The 26443-nt window shown below is 40.9% G+C and overlaps 1 protein-coding gene across 1 annotated transcript in view; it reads left to right on the top strand.

Moving 5' to 3' along the window:
* Positions 1-24342, top strand: part of CTTNBP2 (cortactin binding protein 2) — a 108215-nt gene extending 83873 nt beyond the window's left edge. The window contains exons 13-23 of the mRNA XM_063134051.1: positions 1601-1687; positions 1773-1872; positions 3258-3410; positions 3585-3772; positions 8929-9107; positions 15231-15436; positions 16383-16568; positions 16833-16893; positions 17986-18118; positions 20441-20545; positions 23771-24342. Coding sequence (XP_062990121.1) covers positions 1601-1687; positions 1773-1872; positions 3258-3410; positions 3585-3772; positions 8929-9107; positions 15231-15436; positions 16383-16568; positions 16833-16893; positions 17986-18118; positions 20441-20545; positions 23771-24022 — 1650 coding nt within the window. The 3' untranslated portion in view covers positions 24023-24342. The remainder of the gene's footprint in view (positions 1-1600; positions 1688-1772; positions 1873-3257; positions 3411-3584; positions 3773-8928; positions 9108-15230; positions 15437-16382; positions 16569-16832; positions 16894-17985; positions 18119-20440; positions 20546-23770) is intronic.
* Positions 24343-26443: the final 2101 nt, after the last annotated feature.

The following is a 26443-nucleotide window of genomic DNA, read 5'->3' as shown; positions in this document are numbered from 1 at the left end:
TCTGAGCAGCTAGTTCTGGAATCATCATCATCATCATCACATATTTATTTCTTAATATTAGTACAACAATACAATATAAATCAAATACATAAAATTAATTAAAAGAGCATATAGAACCAATACAATATCAAAACAACAATCAAGACATTTTAAAATTCTTGGTTTAAAATTCATCTGGGTAGACCTGCCAAAAGAAGCTAGTCTTTATAGCTGTCTTAAACTCGGAAAGTTAAGTTGACAAATGTCCTTTGGATCAGGCCAAAGTTCCATCTGCTTTTGCATCTTGTTTTCAACAAGATGCTCCCGTGGGAAGTCCACAAACAGGACCTGAAGGCAGGCAGGCCCTCCCCTTCCCCCAGCAACAGCTTATGAACATGGAGGCTCTATTTAAATATCAAGGGGAATAGACATTGATAGACCTACCCTATAGAGCATGGATGGGGAACCTGTTGCACTCCAGATGTGGTTGGACTACAACTGTCATCTTCCATGGCCATTGGTCATACTGGTTTGGGCTGATGGGAAGTAGAGTCCAATAACATCTGGAGGGATGGCACAGGTTCCGCACCCCTGCAATAAAGTTTCACTCTACTATGCGTACGTGTGTGTGTGTGTGTGTGTATATATATATATATATATATATATATATATATATATATATATTATTATAAATGTTGCACTTGAAAGCAAGCTTAAAAAATAAATTCCTCAGAAGAAGCATTTCAACCTTCAAAGGACATGACTATTACAGTGATAGAGAGCAATCCAGTTTTCTTGGAATTCAGTTTGTATTGTAAAGCTATCTTCAGAACCTTCTACGACTAGTTATATTGCCAGGAAACTGAGACATAAGCATTAAATTTCATCTGGTAACAGCAGCATGGGAAACACAGAACATTTGAAAAGGGCTTCTCTGTAGTTACTGTATCCAGGCCTGTCTGGGTTTGTTTGTTTGTTTGTTTGCTTGTTTTTGTTTTCTAAATTCGTACCATGGTCAAGATCCACAAGACTGCCCAATTCCTTCTGTTTAGCCAAAGGATCTTTGGTCTAGTGATTCTCCCACGAAAGGTCTCCCTACCATTTAGCAACATGCTTGCTCAACACTGGGAGCATTGTGACAGTTAAAGGGGGACACTACAACAATTCCATGGAGTGTGTCCAAGCCCTTGGGTGCACTAAATTTTTGGAAATTTGGATCCTGGCCTTCAATTTTAACTAGCATTTAATTGTTCAGCACAGAGACAATAGTCGAGACTAAGAATTGTACTAATAATCCTAAACAATATAAGGGCATTCATCCTTCCCGACTTTTGATTTGGAGAAGGTAAGATTAGACTCCCTGGTTCTAGTAACTCAGAATATAGACCAATTCATCAGATTTAATATTTGTAAAAGCTCTTTGTTATCAGCAGTTTCCTTTACCTTCAGGTGGGTACTAGTGGTGCAGAGATCCATATGCAGAGATGTGGGTGTGAGCCCCAATGAATTCAGTGCGGGTTACTTTTGAGTAAACAGGTATAGGATTACTCCGTAAGCAATATTTATAGAACAATAAACATCTGTACCAAATTCATATCAGTATTACTCTGCTTATCCGCAGGTGGAACAGTACCGTAACATTATCTTTCACGGTCCAGAAGGAAGTTTGCAAGATTATGTGGCATATCAGATAGCCCTCTGTATGAAGGTAGGGAGATAAAAACATACATTGGGGGGGGGGGTGGAGAGCATATTATAAATACCTTGGCTAAATTTATGAACTTTTAACACAGCATAAGCAACTGGCTGCGGGATTCTGCTGTGAAATAGTCAAAGTGAAGATAGATGCCGATTTCTCTAAGGAGCAGCTTGCAGAATTATTCATCAATAGCGGTAAGATGATTTTTAATAAATCAGTGGATTTATTAACTACAAAGCACACTTTTAACCATGCTTACACAGGAAACACTCCCAAGCGCTTTGTTTTAAGACTACTTTTTAGGAACTTGAGAGACAAAGAAGGATGTCTCATTAGAGCTTGAACTGAAGATGATGTTTAGCAGTAAAGCTTTGGATACTTTTCCATCTCTCTTGACAGGTATGGGGATTGGTCTGGAATCAAAACGTTGGTTTTCTGAAAACACAACATAGAAAAGACCAATTCACTTTAGTCTGCAATCCACTTAACTGGGGGCCTTGCTAGACGAGGCCTTAGCGCACCTTGAGAGCCGGTTTCCCTGCTGTGCATCCACATGACGCACAGGGGAATCCGGCCCCAGGCCGCACTGAAGCTTCCTCTAACGCGCCATAAGCGAAGTCGCTTATGGCACGCCTTTTCCGCAGCTCCGGCCTGAGGCTGGGGCTGCAGAACGTCTAGAGACTTCCGTGGCTTTTTGCGGCTACTTGCTTACTCGTGAGTAGCCGCAAAAAGCCATGGACTTGGCACAGGAGAGGGGGAAGAGAGGGGCAGGGGGAAGGCTGGACCCAGCAGGAGGGGGAGGGAGAACAGGCATCGGGGATGGCAAGGGGGGAGGCGGGTGAGAGAGAGAGCGCCTGGCACTGCCGCCCGAGCGAGCAGGCAAGCGGCGCTGCCAGGGCAAGGCCTGGCATGGGGGGCGGCATCGCCCGGGCAAGCGGCGCCAGGGCAAGGCCGGGGACAGGGAGGGGGGGTTTCGTTTTTTAAAAAAACCGGACTTACCCTTTAAACTTTTTTTAAAAATGGCGGACGCTGCAGGGATCCCGACGTCCCTGCGCGTCCCGCGTGTGGAAGCCGGGGCTACGTGCACTAACGTCAGCGCGCCGTCGCCCTGCCTCCAGGCTGGCTTATCCAGCCAGGTCTAGCAAGGCCCTAGGAGTAAACTCAATAAATGCCTGGAAACCACCTAAAGATTGGTGGTTGGGGGGGAAGGGGAGGACTTCTTGGGGAACCCCAGAGGGCTGGATTGGGACTTCAGAGGGCTGGATTTGGGCCACAGCCCTGAGTTTTACAGCCTTGCCAGAAACTACAAAAACAAAAGCAACATGAAATCTCCTACCCGCTCTAGATTAGCCTTCCTCAACCTTGTGCCCTCAGGATGTTTTGGACTACAACTCCCATCATCTCCAGACATCATGGCTATTGACCATGTTAGCTAGAGTCTATGAGAGCTGCAGTACAACAGATCTGGAAGGCACCAGGTTAGGGAAAGCTGCTCTAAATACAGGCGTATGTAAAATGCACTTTGTAAACAGAGAGAGGATTTCTTCTGCTAAACATAATGACCTCTTTGTGTTTACAGGTTGCCTGATCCCAGTGAAACAGCCTTCTGTAAGCAACAGAATCATTGTAATTTTGGAGAATTTGGAGAAAGCTGCATTATCAGAATTACTGGGGGAGTTTCTTCAACCTCTTGAAAACCGTGGCTCTGATAATCCCTGCACGGTAAAAAAAGGTACAAAACATTTTCATTCCATTTGAATGTATTGTGATAGGTAGCTACTTTAAAAGAACAAAATTGTGTTTTCTCCTATGATTCTTTATATTAAAAAAATATCTGGAGGACAGACTTGAATGTCTTCATTATTTCTGATTTTTTTCCTCCCCCCCTTTTTTTTTTTTAATTTAGCCAGTGGTGTATCTGACACTTATTACTTTCATGAGAATTGCTTTCTTATGGGGACCATTGCAAAGTCTCGGCTTCAAGGCTCTGACCTGATGATTCAGCAACATTTCCTCTGGGTTCAGCTAAGATGGGATGGAGAACCTATCCACGGCCTCCTGCAAAGGTTCTTGCGAAGGAAGGTTTTAAGTAAGGTAGGAAACCTACAGGCCTGGCATCTGAGGTCATTGTTGTTCACCACAGTGGATGTTCAACATTATTAGGGACAAACAACAACAAGAAGAAAGTTTGAGAAAGTTGGCAATTCCATTTTGAAGACCAAAGAGATGAATCGTATGATCTTGGAATTGTTTTATACTAATGCCGACTAATATGTTTCTCTGATTGGCTTTGATTTGGGGTGGGGGGTGGGGGAATCACCAGTGGGATTTCCTGGTCTTTTCTATGAACCAGCAGCAAGCCAGTAATTTTTCATATGCCATACCCTGTTGATCTCAAACGGCTTAGCCATTCTGAGCGGTCTTGGATTATGGGTGATCACTGATGTCACTAGGGGCATGTTTACAATTATGGGTGTAGAGGAAGGGAGGGGGAACATCTTGCAATATGGTGATCGCGAGATCCTCCCCCTCAGTCTGCACGCAACGTGTGACATCCCAGGAGGACGTTGCACCTGCCTTTTTTTTTTTTTTAAGATGAGCACTCAAGCGAAAAGGTCAGTGGTTTTTTTTTAAAAAAAAATCTTCCCACTCCCCCACCCCACCCCCGATGGGCATGGAGCTCCTGAGGTGCCCCACGCCCGGTTCCAGGCTCCTCGCGGTTACTCGCGAGGAGCTGGGGCAAACCAAGGCGGACAGCCACACATCCCACAGTCCTGGGACGACCCCGAGACAGCAGAAAAACCGGGATTAAAGGGCATGCCAATATCCTGGGGAAAGGGAAGGATCATCCCTCCCTGCTCCCAGGATCCCCTGTGCATCATGTGGACGCACAGGGATGATCCCAGGGCGATCCCCAGGATATCCCGTCATCTAGCCATGCCCTAGGCTGTGTTAAGGAGGCATTTTCTGTCTGCTGTAATTGTTTCCATTATATACCCCAGTAAAAATGTCGCTGCTTTAAAAACAAGTCTATATTGGCTTCTATCTCTTATCTGCGTACCGCAGGATGAGGTGTGTTTTTTCCCTTTCAGGCAGTTATTCAAAAACCTGCTGCAGTGCAGTAGGTTTTCTGCTGACCGTAGGCCTCTTGGGAGAATGGAGAGTTCCCAACCCTGTTGCCTACTTAGCAAGAGATGGTTCATCATCCTTTCCCCTTCAAAGTATAACTGTAAATCATTGCTGCTTAGTGGAACTAGTGTGGCTGCCAACACCTAGAGTTAAAAGATGCTCTTGAGCCTGCAATGACAGGGAAATGCTCCCTAGTCTATGTGGTGAGGAGACATTTAGAAGATGTGATTTGTTCTACAAATGAAACCAGAGGGACAATTCCTTGCTACACAACTAATTTAGAAGGGCCCCAGAAGCCCACACTGATTAAAAGGCTGCAGCCCCTAAGGTTCTGTCCACAAAGTAAATGAAAGATAGTTACATATTTTGTGCTTAGATATTGGGAAAAGCTGGGCTTCCCATGTGCACTTTGCATCAAGGCACTTCACATGCATTATCTCAATAATCATTACAATGGCCCTGTGAGGTCGGCTAAACATGAGAAATGGCTTAAGGCCACCTGGCTGAGAGTTGAACTGCAATGTCTTCTCAGCTCAGTTTCTTACAAAGCTACTGCCATACGGTAGATAGAGCTGTCACAGAAATTTGTATTTCCTGGCTCAGTATGAGCTCAGTATCATGAGCTATAATGCTTGCCTCAAATAAAAGATGATCATTACAGTGCTGCAATTCTTCTACGGCTTAGATTAAAATAAGAGAATAATCCCTTTTTTTTCTCTTGCCACCTAACCAATATGACTGACCAACACTCCTCTAGCCCTCCTTTCATCTTCCTTCCTATCCCCTTAATTGCGTATGAATGCAGTAAAGGGAATTTGCAGTATGCCAACTCCAGGAGGTAGGAGAGGAGAGAGACATTCTTCCTGCTAGGCATTGCATAAGCAACAGAAAGTAAGGGTTTTTTTTAGTGCTTTCCTGGAAAAGGCTGTGTAAAAATCCAAGTTTTAGCTCGGTTTTCTGAGAAAGCTCATGAAAAATGAATATTTTCCAAGATAAGCTGGGGTAGGTTGTGGGAGGGTGATTGGTGATAGATTGGGTATTGTATTATTCAGTATGGGATTGGAAATGCATAGATCAAGGGGGTAGGAAACCTTTTGGACCTGTGGGCACATTTGTAAATTTGAGAATCTGTCTTGGGTGCAACCATAAAATGGCTGCCATGGACAAGTAACATGCGCAGAAGAATTCATGGGAAATTAAGATGGCAGCTGGTGGATGCCCCCACTTAACTTTGAAGCAGTCCCAGTTGCCAGTAAGAAAACATTAAAATGTTTAAAAAATAAAAATTGGGTGTCTCAGTGCACACCAATAAAGGTATCTAGGGGCCCAGAGGCACATTAGTGCCCAGAGGCACCACGTGGCTTACCCCTGGCCTAGACCATGTCAGGTGGAATCTACAAAGCCAGAGGCTTGTTCTGTAGGATTTCCCAGGGACAGGATATCAGTGCCCTGCCTAGCTTCTTATGTCCTGTGATGATTTCAAGAAGAATAAATTGTGCAGAATAATCATGCAGGATGCAGAATTTGGGTTACCTTGGTGGTGACCTTTCTGTATTTTAAGCAGAGATATGCACAGCCCTGATTATGATATTCCCTTTTAAAAAAATAATTTCAACTAAATGTCCACAATAGGGCCATTAAAGCAGCATTGAAAAATAAGGCTCTTTCTCATGCAGTTGGTCTTTCAAATCTGACTGCATGCCACAAAGCACTGCTTATAATGAGATTAGGAAGAACATGAGTTCTTTCTTATGAAAGGATTTCCTTTTTAGCTTTTGCCTCAAAGCAGGGCTTTATCCCTTCACTGAACGCCTGTGTTCAGTTCTTCTGTCATATTCCAAGCGTCGTCTCCATCTTTGTTAAATGCCTGGAGTGCTCTCTGTTTTCTACGAGTGTTTTTATTGAAAATTAGCAAAATGGGGCAAGTGTGTAAATATGCCAAAATAGCTGCAGCAAATTAGCAAGCCAGCACAATGAAAATTGAATAGATAATTTGAAGCCATTAATAGCTGTTGCCTGTCACTCTGTGGGAATGCTAGTACTTGGAAGTTTAATGTTGTTACAGAGCAAGAGGAGCCTATATTTTTCAGAAACCTAAAATTATTTACATTGGAAATAAAACTTATTTCAGATGCAAGCTAATTTAATTTTGTCTTAAATCAATTATAGAATTTTCTCTAAATTGATTATGGCCAGTTAATTAGCATCTTGACTGTCGCCAGGATGAGAAAGGACGAATCCCCATTGACAAAATGTATTAATAAGCATGTGTGAGATCTGGGCTTAGTAATCATTCTTGGCTTTTTCTACCCTTGATGCTAATTTGCTTTTATCATCATAAAAAAAAAAGTTAACAGGACCAGCTCCAGGTCGAACCCTTCTCCATTGGTGGACACTGCTGGGCTTATCTGATATTGAAGGACAAGGGTGTTCTGACCAGCACCTAGCAGCTGGGTCTTGTTGGCATTTTAATTCCCCACATTGCCTATACTGAAGGCATTGTGGGAAATTTAAATGGTAAGAGACTTAAAGGGGGAGGCCTGGCAGCTGTCCAGAAATGCTGGGTGCTGAAGCTAACCCTGCTAATTAGTTTTACTTCCTACATCCTCAACCTTTTGAGGAGGTCTTAGAAGTTGGTCTTAGAGCTCAGTTGGGACCTGAGTAAATAATTTAATATGTGATTTCTGTGTGCGTTTGAACCATCACAGATTGAGCATTGTCACCAGAAATGAGAAAATCTGAACATGTGCCCAGGTAGCATGAATCGTTAATTTTATTTATTTATTTATTTATTTAATGATTTTTATGCCACCATTCAGCCAAAAAAGGCTCTCACGGCGGCTTACAAAAGTATTTCTTGACAGTCCCTGCCAATTGAGAAGGATGCTACAATCTCAGATGCCTAATTTGTTCTTGTGTAAAGTTAGATGGGCGGCAGGCATGTTCCCCAAGCATGTTTTGGCAAGATGGTTTGTACAATAGCATCTGCATTGTATAAATTATCCTTTGTGTAAATGCAGTTGCCTTGTAATATTATAACTTATTTCCTCTTGAGGTGCTGGTGTGTCAGCTGCAGACTACATAGCAAACTTCTCTGTATGGGTTCTACTGAGAGTTAAGATAAAAGCTTCATGTAATATTGGGTTGTATGCTTATTAAGCGCTGGGCCTGTTCACATGACATGCTAAACCATGGTTAGGCCGCTAACCCTTTTACAGTAAATGGTTAGTGAGCATGTTTAAACTGTGATTATATAGCCACCATGGTTAGGACTGGTTCACACGACACACTAAGTCATGGTTCAAACGACACTCTAAGCCATAATGTTTAGCTCAAAATGCTTAACCATCGTGGCTTAGTGTGTTGTCTGAACAGGATCTATATTTATTTGTGGATACAGCCTAATGGGGCACAAGCTCCACTGAAATGAGTAAGAGTATAACTCTTGTACAAACACCATCCATTATTGTAGTGCTTGCTCAAGAAATGTTCCTCATGTTATTACCATTGGCTGTTCAAAATGAAATTCTCATAGTTTCGCATATACTAAATTTTACCATGGTGCACTTTGCTGTGTGTTTTGAGCAGACCCTGCATCATCTAAAAAGTGCTTGAATTTAGGTGTGCTTGGAGTTGTAGTTCTATAAACCTTCAGGCCACTACTTGTGTTGCTTGAAAAGAACTCAAATTGTTCATCTTTCCAGATTCACGAATGATTCGCACATGCATAATTTAATTTCTCATCCACACAGTGACTTGCAGCCAAATGTGTGTGAATGGACTCCATTGAAAAGCATTGTGTTTGGGCGTAATGGGAAGTGAGGTGAAAGATCTATCGGTAGTATTTCATCAATGGTGGTCATTCACACATGCAATCACTATTTAATGCTAGTTTTCAAGCAACAAACAGGCTGGTGTGGACTGGGTTATACCTCACAGACCGTTTTGGCTTTGGTGCAGTATACAAATGTAATAAATAAATACATAAAAATAAATAAATGACACTTCTTTTTTAGTGGAAGTGACTTCTTACATGCAGTGTGTTGAAGTGTAAAATTGTTTTCTTTCTTCAAAGAAGTACAAAGCACATCTAAAGCAATAATCTGTTCTAATCTCTACAGTTCAAAGGAAAAATGCCTCCTCTGTGCGATCCAGTGTGCAAGATAGTAGAGTGGATTCTTGCAGTCTGGCACCAGCTGAACTCATGTCTATCACGGCTTGGTGCACCCGAAGCACTTGTTGGGCCAAAGCATTTCCTTTCTTGTCCAGTGGTGCCTGGTCACAGCCACACAACAGTGAAGTATGTCTTACGTTTATTTTTCGTTGTGCTACAACACAGTGTCTTCGTTTAAAACTCTTCCATCGTCACTACATCTCAGCAATCCATTTTAACACAATTCACTTCCATCTACAGAAACTGACCAATCTTTACCAATCTTTCTGAGCAAGTAGAAATGCTCAGAAATAGTAGAACTCAATGGGAATTTCTCCCAAGTAAGTATGTTTACAATTGCAGCCTTATACTAAGAGTTCAATTGGACGTACACCGGCAAGCCCCATTGAGCATAGGGTGGGGGAGATTTACTTCTGAGTAAACATACATAGGACTGCTATTTTAATTTAGGCACTTCTTCATTCTAAGACAACAAAATACTAAATGCTCTTTCTGTGATGGAGCAATGAAAATGCAGATGACATTATACAAGCTAACCATAGTAATATTTCTATCCCATAGTTAGTACATAATTTGAAATCATCATCATCAATAACAAGTGCCTCAAATGGGTGTCATTCTATATGCATCGTAGGATAATTTATGTAAATATTCTATGACCAGGATGCATGGGATCTCAGCCTAGAGATCTCAGTCGGCTTCCTAAAATCGGATCCCATTTTCAAAAGGTCGCAATTCATACCATTTGTTTGCAAAATAAAATCAACTGCATAGCACTTCTCTTTGAAAAAGCAAAAATATTGTAAGATGTCTGCAGTATAGAAGGGCTGCCGACCAAACTAGCAATTCCTGGTAGATGTAGGAGTCCCAGTGCATGCAGTGATATTGCCCACTTACTTCCAGGGAGGGGATTGCTCCATGTTGTAATGGTATTAAGATTTAAATACAGTGAAATGTTTGTTGATACTACAGTTATGATGTTTGCTGCTGCCTTTGATTTTTATTATGAGGATTTTTTGTGTGTGGTTGCTGTAGTTGGTTATATGATTGTTATGGTTTGGGCTGTATATCCTTTGTCAACTTTTTAGATGATTAATTCACTGTTATAAATAAAGAAATGCCCCCAACAGAATATGCTGTTGGCATTACGCCCATGTGATGTTTTACTGTTTAGAGTTAAGTTGTAAAGTATAAAGTATTAAGAATTGTAGAGTTTAAAAGGTAGTACTTACATTGTTTATGTTGCAGGTTGGTAAGTATGAGTCATGAAAGGGTTAATGAGTCTTGGATGAAGGTGAGTGTTGATTGGATGTTGGTGGGGAGTGCCTGGATTGGCTGTGTGTGAGAGGGGGAGGAGTTGGAAGACTGAGCTGAATAAAAGAGAACGGCTTCTGAGGTAAGGTGTGGAGAGAGAAAGCTTTGAGTTAGAGTTAAGAAGGGTCTGCGGGTTTTGTTGTTTTGGGAGACCAGAGTGTGGGAAGAGGATAGTGTAGTTAGAATGGGTAGAGTAGGCAGGAGGCGACCGTAATCAATAACAATTTGAACAATTTGACTACTGAAAGTTATACTGTGAAACGTTTAAGTGAATGAACCAAAGAAACCATTACGCTCTGTGCTTGTAACCATACGCTTGTCACTGAAGGAAACCAATACGCTTTGAACCTGAACAATCTCCCTGTTAAATAAATATCATTTAATTAATCCTGGTGTGGACAGTGAAGTACCTGGGAAAGGGTACAGGTGAAATCTATGGTGGCAGCGGAAGGGAGAAGGTTTGGGTAAAGGTGTTGATCTGGGCTGCTGTGGGGCCTAAGCTGAAGCAGACGCGCCACAGAGACAGACTTGGCATCTATAGCCCTAACTTGTGCACCTGAGCTGGGTCCTTTGGGGTTGCAAAAGTAGTGAAGTGATCCAGGAGGATACCCAGTGGAGGGTGGACGTCTCTCCCATGGCAGCAGGCGGATTAAGAAGAGTCCTAGGGCCAAGGGAGACCGTCACACCCCACCATTCAAGTGAATAGGAAACTGATTTATGAAAGAGCTCCATCTTAATTGAATTGCATCAGTGACCTACGAAGTTACCTTCTGTCAGATCTATCTAGCCCATTGTTGCCTCCTCTGACTGGCAGCAGCTCCGCAGAAGTCATTCCCACTACCATTTGATCCTCCAGAGATGCCAGGGATTGAACCTGGGACCTTCTGCATGCAAAGCAGGTGTTTTCCCACTGAGCTAGAGTCCCTCCCCATAAACATGACAGAGGCATTGTCTCCTGTCAACATGCAGTGAAGAGGTAATTGCTGATTGGATGTAGCTTCTATCTTTTTAAGAATTATAAAAATCTGTAGGGTTTACAGCTAAGCTGCATCCACCCCCACCCCTGTGGCTGAATTTATTTTTATGGCAGTTTGAATTTTGTGCAAGTGCATGCTTTGGCAATGTGGACAAAATTCAGCATACTGCAAGTCTCGGGATTTTGTTGTTTTGTTTTGTTTTTAGTTTTAAACAAGTTTCTAACCCTTATCGCTGCAAAGAGAGGCTTGATAGTGAATAGACAATGCCTGATACCAGATCAGAAGTCCAAGGTTGGGTTGAACCAGATTATTCATGGTTAACAGCAGGGCTTTAGTGCCCTCCATACCTGTTTATCACTCCCCATGACTACCGCTGCTTTTAGCTCACTCCAGTAGTCAGTGTGCTGGACCTGAATCCCAGCTCAGCCATAGTCTTAATAGGTAGCGCTGAGCCAATTTCTGTCCCTCAACCTCAATATTCAGTCTATAAAACGGGAAACACAATAAATCTGCTTTCCAGAGATTGTTGTAGAGATGAGAAATTTTGTTGCATTGATGTCTCAAAATAATAATAATAATAATAATAATAATAATAATAATAATAATGATGATGATGATGTTTTAAATAGAGCAAGATTTTAAAGTGGTCTGATATCATTACTAGACATGAGTACTCATGTTTAAATATTTATTGGCTTGATAAATAAAACACGAGTGTGTATACTAAAAATAAACAAGCAGCAAAATTGTTAAGCATGTGTCTATCTGAAAAATGTTGGCAATGTACTAAATGAACACGCTTCGTTTTCAAAGTAAGAAGCTTTTAGCCTTTTTTGCGGTGGGAGCGAGAAGTTGTGTTTTATTTAATGGGTAAAAAGAGTTTATATATGTGAAGCACATGGACCATGATATTAAAGGTGCATTTTTGAGCATGGTATCTTCTTCCTACAGTCCTCCCACCAGCTTCCCTTCTCCCACTTCTAGTTTCCTGATCGTAATACTTCAGTGCTCCTGTTTTTGGCTTCATTTCAAACTTCTGTTTCAACCACATTTGTATAATGTAATAATCAGGAATCTTTGAGGCACAGTCCAAAGGCGCTTTCTTGCAGATGGTGAAATGTGTGAGAGAGGCCATGGCTAGACCTAAGGTTTATCCCTGGATCGTCCAGGGGTCAAACCTGTTCATCTAGGTGACACACAGGGGATCCAGTGCTCAGGCAGGGGCGAACCCTGGATGATCCCAGGATAAACCTTAGGCCTAGCTCTGGTCACAGTGGGCTCATCTACACCAAGCAGATATTCCACTATGAAAGTGGTATGAAAGCGGTATATAAAAGACAGGAGCCACACTACTGCCTTATAGTGGTATTGAAGTGTACTGACATCTGTTGGGACCCATGGACACATACCATATAATGCTTTCATACCACTGTCATAGTGTTACAACCTGCTTGGTGTAGATGTGTCATGAGCCCCAACAGTTGCCAGTTCACTTCATTACCACTATAAAGCAGTAGTGTGGCTCCTTCCTTTTACATACCGCTTTCATACTGCTTTCATAGTGGAATATCCTGCTTGGTGTAGATGAGCCCAGCCTCTATCTGTTTTTGTTTTAATCCACACTAATTCACATTTTGAGGAGACACACAGACAGGGTTTGCAAAGGAACACACACCTCCTACATTTTTAAGAGCTGCGTAGAAGAGAGAATTTCAATAGCTGTAGTTTTTTCACCCTTGCATATGAAGCTGCTGAACTTCCCTTTTTTGGAGAATGCACCCTAGCACAGTGGCAGAGTACATGCATTACATGCAGAAGGTCCCGGGTCCAATCCCTGGAATGTGATGGTAGCAAGTGATGGTAGCAAGTGAAGGACATTCTGCCTGTGACCTGGAGAGCAGCTGCCAGTCAGAGTAAACAAAGTTGGATAGATATACCATAAAAGTACTGGATCTCTGTTCTCCTTCACATTTTGTCACCCAATCTGCACAAGTTTCTTTTGTAGGAGTTTAGATACATTTATTCAGTGCATTCACACCCAGCAAGCCGCATGCCAACTTAGATGAAACCATCTAGTCCTCATTGAGGGAATCACACTGCAGGGCTTGTGTGAGCAACCAAGACCATACACAAAAAAAAGCCATACAAAAGCAGCACTGTCACTTTTCTTTCCAATGTTGCTCTTTGCTCTTGTGATTTAGTACCAAAGCAAAGCAAACTCCTGTAGAGACATAACCTTTAAATCTAGCTGCACAATTGTCACCATTTTCCCCCCGGCAGGGCTTTTGTACGTATAAATTGAAAGCTTTGCTCATCGTGCCTCTCTGGGATGGAAAAGTCTTCTTGCATTTCTGCTTACCTGCAGCAATTAAAGGAGCCCCATTAGGAAAAGGTTGCAAACACTTTTCCAGCTATGGTGAACAGGTGCTTTTGCTGGATAGATGGGCAATGAAGAGTTATTGGCCCTTATTATAGTTTCCTCTGGTCCTGTCATTTCAAAGAATTCAAGAAGATATCACTGACAACCCACTTTTGTGGTTTTGAAAGCTATTCCTGCAGCCTTTGTTCTTGCTTTTGACAACTAAAGTTCACCTTCTGGATTCAAAGCCCTAAAAGGAACACCTCCTCCCATATGTACCTGCCCAGACCTTAAGATCATCCTCAGGGGTCCTTCTTCGTGAGCCCCTGCCAAAGGAACTGAGGCAGGTGGCTATTGGAGGAGGGCTTTGTCTGCTGTGACACCCTGGCTGTGGAACGAGCTCCCCAGAGAGGTTCGCCTGGCACCTACACTGTATTCCTTCTGTCGCCAGTTGAAGACCTTTTTATTTTCTCAGTATTTTAACACCTAATTTAACTTAAATTTAAACTTTACTGTTTTAATTCCGTATTTTAATCTATATCAATTTCTGTTGTGTGATTTTATCCTGGTTGTGCTTTTTATATTGTATTTTGTATTTGTGTTTTTTAGACTGTTGTTTGTTTATTATGCTTTTCATGGTTTTAATTTTTGTGAACTGCCCAGAGAGCTTCGGCTATTGGGTGGTATAAAAATGTAATAAATAAATAAATAAATAAACTTATCATAATGTAGGAAGCAGGTACAAAAAATTTTTGTCAGTTTTTTCCCTTTCCCTTACCCTTGCTGTCTACCACAAAAATCCCAGCCAGTTCCAGGACAAGTTTCTGTGGAGTTGTTGGGAAAGTGGTAGAAATTGGAGCTTTATCACTCTCTTAATTAAAAGTCATGTTTAATTTTAATTTCTATAATGATAGGTGCTGTCTCCCTGAAAGGCAAATTGCACATGTTTGCCTCATGCACATGTTCCTCCTAATAACCCCAGATACACATATGTAGAGTTATGGTTATTCAGCATTGAGGGGGAAATACTTAGCAAACGTCAGAGGCACTTGCTCTTTATAATTCAGACATTCCAGGACTGATCTCCCACTCAGATAATCTGTGGTGAAAAGGTGTAAGAATTTAATATTAATAGTGATTCTTCCAACAGCTTTTAACAATTCCAGATTTAGTATTTTGAAAATAATCTGTGCTTTGAATCAGGTAACTTCTCACCCACATTCAGGTGCTGATTCACGTACTAAACATTCAGCTAGTGTTGTGCCAAAACAGCAACACTATCTCTAACTCTGGAACAGTTAAGTGCTTCTTATTTGAGGTATTTCTTTTTGCACTTCCTGTTTTGGCATTACCATTGCTGGTGGGAGTAACATCTGGAAGCACTCTTAGCTAAAGGAGTGTTTGATAAAGACACTTGAACTACTTTGGATGAAACTGTTGCAGTCTATCCAGCAGGTCAAATGAGAGACATTTCTTACTAACCTTTCTTACTATGTTTCACAAGTCCTCAACAGCTTGAAAGTTTCCTCCAATATGTTAAGTGTTTTTGGTAACCATAAGCATGTTTTCTTGCTATTTCTTTTCCATGTGTGCTTCAAGGTGGATGTCCAAATTATGGAACGCTGTCATTGCTCCCCGAGTTCAAGAAGCAATTCTCTCCAGGGCTTCTCTGAAAAGACCACCTACGCTGGGACAGATGGCAGTCAAGAAAAGTCCAAGCCAAGGGCAACAGGCTGTGGTGAAAGCTGCACTCAGCATCCTGTTAAATAAGGCTGTTCTGCATGGATGTCCTCTTCCCAGAGCAGGTGAAGCACAATAAATGGGTCAATCTCTAAAAGCAAAGGCCTGCAAGTAAATGGAACGGTATAACTCAGCAGCCCTTGCACATATTGACACACAAACCCCATTACACCATATCAGACATGATTTCAAGGAACAGGTTTTAGAGCAATCAAAAGAGCTTGAGCAGGCCACACATTACCTTGAGATTAGAACCAAACACAAAAAAAATTTGCTTGCTGCTCTGATCTGGGACCACAATAATATGGAGATCACTGAGGTGCCCTTGTCATGTTAAACTAAAGTTGAGGATATACTTTTCTAAGGGAACTAGAATAACGATTAAAGTTATGCTTTAATGAATGTGGATAATCACATGGGTTTTCCCCATACAATTGGCATTCTCACCGTTTTTATTTTGGGAAGAGCTTGATGTGCTCACAGATTCATCCAAATTCCAGGCTAAAAAACCTCATACCAGGCACGGCGAGTGTGCGATAAATTGCTGGTGTGATAGAATCCTAAGTCTCTTAGCTCCCCTAACTTGTCACCATCTAGTAGTCCAGACACTGGTGTGCTCTGTTCTCTGGCCATTAGGAGGCAGGTTGGCCTCTGGTCTGAATCTCTCTTTGCTCCTCAGACCTCTCTCTCTCTCTCCCCACATTCCTCTTTGTCCTGTTTCTGGTGCCTCCTCTGTTATTTTTGCCTGTTTGTGTGTTTCTTTGGGAAACCAAAGTTAGTTCATTTTAACATTATGGCTACCTGATTTATTTCTGCTGGGGCAGTCTGGAGCCAATCTACTTGTTATTGCACCACCCATAAATTAACCTTTTGGTTAATCCTGGAACTATGGTAAAACTCACAGCTCTTAAAGAAACTATGGGTAGAAATATTTCTAGACCAAGGTAGATATTTTGGCATTACATTATAATTCAAGGCTGGATTATTAGGACATTGTTTTAAATGTTTCAGAGCTGGATCGGTATATCGCTGATTTTAAAGGAGGAAACTTCCCTCTCTCCATGGTATCAAATTACAAGAATTGTCCCAAGAAAAGAGGGGAAAGCACTGCTTGGAGAAAAGTAAGCACAAGTCCTCGTAAGAAGTCAGGCCACTCATCAGCCCAGTCCTGGAGTAAAAAAGAAGAAAATGCAGAAGGTAACAGCTCATGGAGGTGGAAGGCACTGGGGATAAATAGACCTGTAGGAGTTGTAGAAAGGGTCTGAAAACTCTATTTAATTCATATATCCATGTAAGAGCTTAATCAAGGTCCTTTCAGTTCTGAACTTTTTACCAACTGAGTGCACCTTTCGTTTCCCGGGGCATCCATAGAACCATGTTAAAATGCAGATAGAATGGACACCAGCAAAGTGCCTACTGACTGGATGTGTGTCAATGTCTCCCATCTTTTCTCTTATGCAGGTGTCAAATCAAAGAACATACTGCAGGGAAATGGCAACAAAATGGCCTCTCTAACAAAAATGTAAGTTACATTTGGGGCAGCAGGGACTAGTGAATTTAGCCAAGGAAATTTAAAGAACCGAATTGTGTCATAACCTAGCTTATTCTTATATGTCTTACTTCTGTCCTCTTTTCAGAAAGGTTTCAGAAAATTGGTAGCCACGTCAAATTACCAAATGGCATCAATCACCCAGCCATGTGGTGAAGTGAGCAGAATCGCAAACAGGAAAGCAGGGGCACAGTAATGTTCGCCTTATAGTATTGTGGCCAGATGTTATAGCCAAAATATATTTCCGTTTGCAGTTTGCAAACACCACATCGTGGTTCCATAAGCTGCCGGAATGCCACAAAAGTCAGAAAGCACAACTGGAGTTGAAGAAATTCAGGCTTTTTGCTGCCAGTTCACATAGTATTGGAAAGGAAAGTTTTACTAAAATGTAGAAGTGGTTGAAAGCAATGTGCAGTCAATGACAGACCAGGAACATTCCATGAGACTCTTTTCCAGGCTTATAAAGGGCAGAAAGCTTCCCCACCTCATTTGAATGGTTCACAGGAAGGACTCACCACCTATTTTAGTCTACTGAATGGACTTCCTGAATGGAAATCACTTTGATAGCTTCCAGAAATAATGTGCACTTCTCTGTATGCATACTCTGTATGGTATTGAGAAAATCGCCAAAGGCACTGATGCATTGAATAAATTTCAAGTTCTGCTTAGGTTTAGTTCTTCAAAGGATTTGCAAGTTTGGACAAAACCTTAACATTTGATGTCTCAACAGTAAATCTGTGAAAAATATTGTGTTTGTATTTATGTTGTGTGATGTAAAAGGTCTGTCTGCAATGTTTTATCTCTAATGGCTGCTATCATGTTGTATGTGTAAACTATTCGAGGGAAACTTTTTTTGGGGGAAAAAAACCCCAAGAGCTTAAAATTGAGGGGCTTGAGGTAAATTCAGAATAGCTCTGGATTGAATATTAATTGTTTGAGTGGTTTCATTAAGCATTAAACAGAAAGAGAGAAAAGGCCTTTTCTCAGGCTCCATCTCATCTACTGCCATCCTTTAATTATGCACTTCTAGGATAAATGTTTGTTTGTTTCATTTTGCTTTCCAAGAAATCTGGAAGATGATCCACTAAGTGTGTTAAACCTGGAACAGAGACTATCCCTTGGTTCTGATGATGAGGTAGACCTTGTGCAGGAGCTTCAAAGTATTTGTTTAAGCAAATCAGAATCTGACATAAGCAAGGTAAATCCTCTCTACTCCTCTCTGCAATATAATCAACCCATGCTTTTCCTCTAGTTTTTTCCATGCTGCCTTCAAACACATCACAATTTTTCCCATTTTCAAGAAAACACCCCCTAAGTCTTCTGCCTCTCTAAAATACTATAATGTTCTGCTTCTGTCCATTGCCTCACAATTCCTGGAGCATACCGCTTACTTCCACTTTCTCAGTGTTCTCTCCTCCAACTCCTCTCTTCACTTGCTACAATCTGGTTTCTGCCCTCTGCTTTCTACTGAAACTACCTCTCTCCAAAATCACTGATAATCTCATTGCTGCCAGATTTAAAGGTCTCTACCCTGTCTTTCTTTGATCTCTCTGAATACAGTTGATCACACATGATTCTTTCCTCAGTGGACTCTCTTCTTATATGACTAATCTCTCATTCAACATTTCCAGAAGGAGAAGCTCTTCCTCCATCTTCCTTTACTAAATGGGGTCCCTCGGTGTTATAAAATTGTCCTTACTCCTGGGTTCTGTCATAAAATCCTATTGTTTTCAGCGCCACCTTGATGCCACCCCGCCACTCACATCCAGTCTTTCCAACAGCCGATCTGATTATTATTATTATTATTATTATTATTATTATTTATTTATATAGCACCATCAATGTACATGGTGCTGTACAGAGTAAAACAGTAAATAGCGAGACCCTGCTGCATAGGCTTACATTCTATATTTTTGCTTATATGTTACATACTTTTTTTCAAACTCAAGACCAAATTGTCTAAGACCAAATTTCTCATCCTTCACCCCAGCTTTTTATCTTCTCATATTTATTGAAAACATCACCACCTATATGATTGATTAAGCACACCTTTGATTTTTCCAACTGTTTGCTGCCATATTCAGTCCACCATCAAGTCATGTCATTTCTCCCCTGTGAAAATACAGTCCTTTTTTCTGTCCTGTCAGCAAAAACTGTTACTTTGACAACTGCAAGCTTCTCCTCTCTTTCCTTCAGTTGTTTGACATTAGGCCTATTCTCTATCTTATTCTCTATCTAGAACTCTGTCACCAAAGTAAGCCAACCTCTTTGTTGTTCAGACCAGATGAACCCCCTCCTTAAATCCTACACTGGCTTCCTGTCTGGGATCCAGTACAAATTCCTCATCCTTACTTTCAAAGATCTCCATGATTTTGCACCCTTTTATCTCTCCACCCTTATATCCAGAGTTGTGACGGATTGCTCTTCCAGCTCCACCACCCTCAGCTGCTCAAAATCTTCTGTTCCCTTAAATGACTCCTCCCTTTCTCATGCTGCCCTTTGTGCCTGAAACTCTCTTTCAAAACACCTACATGACATTGCCTGTCTCTTCTCAAAACCCACATTTTCCTTGAAGCCTTTGGCACAATCCCTTAGACCTTTTCACATATAAAAACTAAACATAATTTCATAGAACTGAACTGAAAGCGTACTCTTCCCTTGTTACCTTTGCTCTCCTTATCCATCCCTCTATATTTTGTTGTTACTCTGCAAAACACCATGCTTTATTTATTTATTTATTACATTTATATCCTACCTTTTCCTCCAAGGAACCCAAGGCGACATACATAATCTTCCTGCTCTCCATTTTATGAGGAAGGTTTCACAGAGTGTCAGTGACTGGTTCAGAGTCACCCAATAAGCTTCATGGCTGAGTGGGGACTTGAACCTGTGTCATCCCAGTGCCACTCCAATGTTCTAACCACACTGTATCCCATAAATATTAATATAATTAATAATAATAACAGATCTGATATTAGAATTGAGTCTTGACTACACTTTGCATTCTGGAAACACAACTCTGGTATCTCCTCTGTGTGGCAATAATATCATATAGGGTAACTCAACATATAGAAAGATGCCATCATGTGGAAACGTTCAAAACCACATAGAAGAATGTCTGGTGAATGTCATGTGGACACTTTTAGTTGTGGTAGGAGCTCTTGGCAGCAGCAGTTTCCAATAGCCTGCTTGGAACCGCTCTTTTCAACTCCGAAAATCTTTGTAACGAGTTTGCAGAGTAGATTACAGAGGTTTAAGAGGTTTACCAAAATAGATTAAAAATGTTTGGATCATTGGATTATGATAGAGTACTTGTGTGTGTGTGTTTTAATAGTTCAGCTTTCAATGTTATGTCATCCATTTGTGGAGGCAAAAATGTACAGAGAAATGTACATTTCTCTTTCATGTGTCTCTTTATTGTTAGCAAGAATGAGGCCTTTTGGACCATTCCTGCTTTAAAATATTATTACTTCCAATACTGACTTTTCCCTCCCCTCCTTCCCCACCAAATCTTATATAGATCGTAGATTCAAAGGATGAGTTGATGATGATGATCAGTACTTCTCAGAAGGATCCTGTGTTTTCAGCAAACATCATTAATGCAAATACATCAGCATCACAGCAGGTATGTGACAAGTTACAGTGCCATGTAATAGAGGGATGCCTGTCCGTATTCAAATCATCCATTTAGAGTTGTTCATTAGATTTGAAAGAATTAAGGCAGCTCTGAACATTCTGAGCATGACCAGTGCATTAGGGTTGAGACTCTTTATATTGCATTATCCTTGTAGCAGAGAAGTCTTACCACATGTATATGAAAGAGAAGCACAGAAACCGAGATAAGCCAGAGAAAGTCAAAGACAAGAGAGAAGGTGGGCAAAGAGGGAGAGCATGCATCAGATATGTGGGTGAGGGACAGAGAGATGGAAGGAAGGAAGAAATATTATCCTATGGACCTTTGATTATTGTGGAGTTTTTCATCATTTAGGGCTTTAAAAATTAAAACCAACACTTTAAATTGGACCTGGAAACAAACTGCGAGCCAGTGCAGCTGACAAAGCCTAGGCGTATTGTGGCCAAAATGCTCCCTAATAATCTGGAAGCCCTATTCTAGGCTAACAACCATTTCCAAACAATTTTAAAGGCAGCCCCACATACAGGATACTTCAATTGTTTGAACAGGAGGTTACCAGAGAATGGGTAATTGTGGCTAAGCTACCTCCACCCATCCTAAATATCTAAAAGTGGCTTGCCTGTGTAAGTGATATAATATTCAGAATTACTTCCTTTCTGTGAAGACATTTCAAGCTGAAAAAATAAGGGGGGGAGTTTATTCTGAGGAAAACAATTGAGAAACTCAGACTAGCCAGATTATGATGAATTTGGCTCCAGCCATTAATGAGTAGGCCCAGATTCAGCAAACTCTCCAGATGGCTGCAGTTGCCATGGAAACTAGAAAACACTGAGGAAGTGGCTGACTAAAATAGAACTGAGGAGGAGGGTGGGTTGGAGGTGACAATTAGAACTGCTAAGTTGCTGAAAGGCTTTTCACTCTCCCTTTGAGACCATTGCCTTCTACACATGGGAAGTAGGAAAGAGGGAAGTTACCGGAAAGATCAGTAGAGGGACTGGAAATTGACACAAAGACAGTCTCATACAGAGGCTGATTTGAAGAGAATGGCACCTGTGTAGGGCCCATATGAATACTAGGATGTTTTCCCCTGCCCAGAAAATAGCAGTCAATTAGGGTGCAATCCTATGCGTCTTTATACAGAAAAAATTGTTACAACTTCTAGCATACCCTAGCTGTTGCCCTCTGTTGAAGGACAGAGCAGTGTATGCCACACATGTCGTAGCCTGCTGCCTCAGATATGTTGGAAGATATTATCCCGTCACCAGTTTTTGACGTAAAATTCAACTGCCAATCCAGTCAGCATTACTAGAAGCAAGTATATTTCTGAGCACTTTTTGTGCGTGTCTGAAAAATGCAGGAGATGAATGCAGTAACTTAATAATTTCCCTCTTTTGGTCAGATGTGCTTTGCCTCTCCTCTATACACACCTGAAGCATCGTAGGCATGGACCATTTTTAAAAAGATGACAGATGCTTTTACCTGGTCAAGAATTTTGCCCATCCCACAGAAATTCCAGCAATGTTTAGCAGCTTTCAGCCTCCCCTGTGAAGGTCATGCATTTATTAGTAGGCTTCTATATCCAAATTAGAAAAGCAGCAGGCTAGCTTTGAAAGAGTGAAAAAGGCAGAAAGCAGATGGCTGTACCCAGATACGCCTGGGGCGTTTCCATTTGCTGTTCAGTGTAGTTTCTATAATCACAAGATGGAAAAAGAAGTGAAGAGAAGACGTATATTTAAAAATAGAAATAAGAATATTACCCTCATCATTGCTAAACTTTCAGATATGGTGGGGGATAAAATCAGTTCTAGTCTAAAATGGTATGCAGGCAGCTTCACTCTGTAGTCATCACTTCTTCTCTCTTCATCCAAAAATATACTGGAAACACTACCAACCCTGCAGTTTTGAGTCATGGAACCATAGATAATGTAGACCTGGAAGAAAATAATTGCAATAATCTGCACTGAAAACTATTTAATATGCAAAACGTTTGCTTTTTCAGGGAGGATTAGTTTGTGTGGCTTCAGAGTAACGCAGAAAATTTGGAGTGGGGATTCATGGGATCTTGTGTTATAAGTACAGTGGTGCTGCCCTTTTTGGAAGTTGGGAAAGGGGAGAACAAAGCAGATGGGTTGAGTTTTTTGAAACATAGGGGCTGATTTGTTATGAAGAAGAAATATTTTGTTGTCAGTCAATTTTGTTTAATTGTTAAACACAAATTCAGAGAATTTCTACACAATTTCAGTTACATTAAATTAATACTGAGACCTCAGAATATGGTATGATATAAACGGGAATAAATAACATGCTAATAAACCCAAATACAACTTTAAGGGTAGGGCCACATGTTATACATGGGGCTGCTGCCATAACAAGTAACTCAATCCATGATATATAGCTCAACTTGCCTTACCTCTTTTTTTCATTTGTGTTTTCCTATCCCTCCTTCTCACACAGCATTACTGCTGTCAGCAGCAGTGGGAACAAGCTCAGTGTAATGATACCAAGACACACATTAATTTATGAACAGTGAAGGGAGGGAACTTGACATAGGACTGGCATATTATAAATGTGCCCTTTTGCCCACATTGTATTGGCACATTTCCTTGGACAATCACAGAAACTTGAAGTAAAACAGAAATCTTAAAAGGGTATTAGACAAAATTTGTGAAGAGAAGTCTATCAGCGGCTACGAGTCATAATGGCTAGATGCAACCTCAGGATCAGAGGCAGTGTGACTGGTGGGGAACAACCACGTGAGAAAGCGATTGCCTGCCTTCCTGCTTGTGGGCTTCCCAGAATACCTGGTTGGCCACTGTGGGGAACAGGATACTGGACTAGATGGACGGTTGGTCTGATCCAGTGAGGCTCTTCTTATTTTCTGAAGGTAGCAATCATACACACATTAGAGAGCAAGCCCTACTCAACACCATGGGATTTACTTCAAAGCAAACATCCATAGGATTGCCTTGCACAATATCAGAGAACGGCAAATGGTGAAATCCAGAGAAATCACCTGCATACCACAAAGAAGGGCTTCCCATTATCTGCTATGGTATAGTCAAAGTAAATGTACATTTCACTCACTCAGTGCATCTGTCACAGCTGGCAACAGAAGCTTTGTGTAAATTCTGAGCTGTTGATTGCAGGCAGTTTTCCTGTCTTTGATTCTGTCAAGAATGAATGCATTTATGCTGCATAATGTTATTCTGTTAACAGGATGAAAATCCTGGGATCTGTCCTCTCAGCAGCAGTCAAGCCGTGGAATGCAGCAACAGTAAATCAAAAACTGAGTCTTTCAAGAGTGGTGTTTCAAGAGTGAAATCTTTTCTTCCTGTGCCCAGAAATAAAGTCAGCCAGTCTTCTCAGAACACTAAACGAAGCAGCAGCAGCAGCAGCAGCAATACAAGGCAAATAGAGGCAGTCAATGACTCGAAAGAAGAAATTTGGAACATGCACAAAAAAATATAACTTGAAAAATACAAATAAATATATCCATCTACCATTCAACTTCCCCTTCAGTCTTTGCATACTCAGTTATCTTCAAGAACAAATTGATTCACATGTGTAAATAATTTTAAAATGGTTTTCTCAGTTATATAATGTATCTATGGGACCACAGTTTAATTTTTATGTAAATAAGCTGTTTATAATGAAAATATTAGATTATATTGAATTGAACTTTAGAAGTAGAAAGTGATAGCTTCATAACTGATTTTCTAATTTGAAAATGTTTTATTGTTTAATTATATTCAGGGGTATCATCACAGAAAGTGTGTGTGTGTGTGTGTGTGTGTGTGTGTAAATAAAATAATTAAATAAATAAATAAAATATATTGGACTTGATCCAGAGATACCTGTGTACAAAAGAGCTACTATTAAGTGTAATATTTCAGTGGAGATATATATATTCTCCATTGAATTAACATGCAGATAGCCAATTTGGAAAGATTGACTGGCTATCCATACTGTATTGTCAGTGTGGCCATTTCTGCATTTGCATCACCTTAGACATTCAGGGACTAATCTGCAGGTCTACTGTGTTAGTATGGGATTCCCACATGGCAGGATCCTTTGTGGATTTCTGCATGTGGAAAACTAAGCAATGGATCTGCTTTTATTTCCTGTGTATTGTTTGATCCTGCAGGGTGTTGCTCATGTGAAATGCTACTCAATGTGTGTAACATCCCTACTACCTGCAGAATAGTATCACTGGATTGGGGTGATAAATTTATATAGTTATATGCTGAGTTTCCTGTGTTATATTTCATACATTGGGTTGCACAATTCTGTACAGTTCTAGCTTAAAGCTAATATACACGTGTTTTCAAAGCAAAAAAAAAACTATGTTCACTTTCTGAAAAGTGAATGGAATGTGGCAATAATGGGAAGAATTGGGAATACTGCCCAGTTACATTCAGTTATAAACTGCATTAAATATTTCAATTGCCCATATTATTGGGTAGTTTGGTTTATTTCTTGTCTCTCTTAAGCTGTTTTGTTGCTTTGATTTCGCATTCCAATGCTTATACGAATTAAGATTTGTGCAGACTTTGCTTCTATGGTCAAAACAAAAACCTCAAAGCCATCATAATAAGCAATCTGTGGTTATTTGTCCATACCTTTGTGGGGGTAGGCTCATGAGAAAGAGAACACTTACAATTATATAAGTTATTGTATATGCTATTAAAAAAAAACCCTCCCCCACTTCTTCATTTTTGACACACACTAGGATTTAGGGCATTCTACAGTGATACAAGTTTTTCTCATAAAGGGCAACACTAGATTAACACATAGTAGTTATCAGGAGACAAAGCAGCAGCAATAACTTGGGGCAGGGAGAGACACATATGATTTACCTACTTATGTGTTCTGTCTAAAATAATGTTTTAACTGGTATTCACTGGCAGTTCTCTCCCTCTTTCTACAGTCTTTTTCCTTACAGAAGATTGTACCCCTTCAGTATTCATGGTGGATACTGGTGTCCACCTTCTCTTCTAAGATGATGTCTTAATATGACACCTTTATAAAATGAATAGACACAGATTCCTTAAGAAAAGGCTTCCTGGTGAATTACTTATCACATGCTCTGACAGTGCTATAAAGACACCAGCGTCTTTGCAAGAGAGTTGTAAAAGTAAAGTCAGCAGTTACATTCAGTGTTCTCCTGGAACGTCACCTGTCATGCCAATAAAACCCTTTTGTACTGCAAATATGTTTGTTTCTGTCTTACATCTGCATATATTCAGTGTTATGCGTATACTGTGTGTCTGTGCTAAAAGCTGGATTTTGATACTAACTTCAGTTTCTTGTGTGTCACTGCATCTTGTTTTAAAGCATGGCGCGGGCAACCTATTTGCCCCCAAGGGCTACATGTTGTGGGTCAGGAGCCACATGCTGGTGGGTGTGGCCAAGGCTGGTGTTCCTTTCCCAGACACATTCTCTCCCTCTCGCCCTCTCTCTCTCTCCCTCTCTCTCTCTCTCTCTCTCTCTCTCTCTCTCTCTCTCTCACACACACACACACACACACACACACAGAGAGAGCGCGCTTCATGGGGAGGACTAGTACATGGGGCATGGTGGGTTAACCATCCCTCTATTAATTTCTACCTAATATGTACATAGGGAGGATGGCATGCAAGAAGGGTCATTCCTTTGTTGCATGCCATCCTCCTCAAGAAAAAAACACTCACCATCATCCAGGCCTGCAGGAAGGCTTATTACCACTCACCATCATCCTGAAGAAAATTGCACTGTCTCCATTCTTCGAATAGCTGAGGGCTCGGGGAGTTGTGGGGATTTCAAGCATAAAATCATGAAAGATTTCCCAGCAAACATTGCCAATTCTATGCATCTTTCATCAAATTTAAGTCCCATTGAATTCATTAGTAT

The sequence above is a fragment of the Elgaria multicarinata genome, chromosome 9, assembly GCF_023053635.1.
Source record: "Elgaria multicarinata webbii isolate HBS135686 ecotype San Diego chromosome 9, rElgMul1.1.pri, whole genome shotgun sequence".
Lineage (NCBI taxonomy): Eukaryota > Metazoa > Chordata > Lepidosauria > Squamata > Anguidae > Elgaria > Elgaria multicarinata.
The sequence above is the reverse complement of the archived record's forward strand: the minus strand, read 5'-3'. Positions and strand labels throughout refer to the sequence as shown.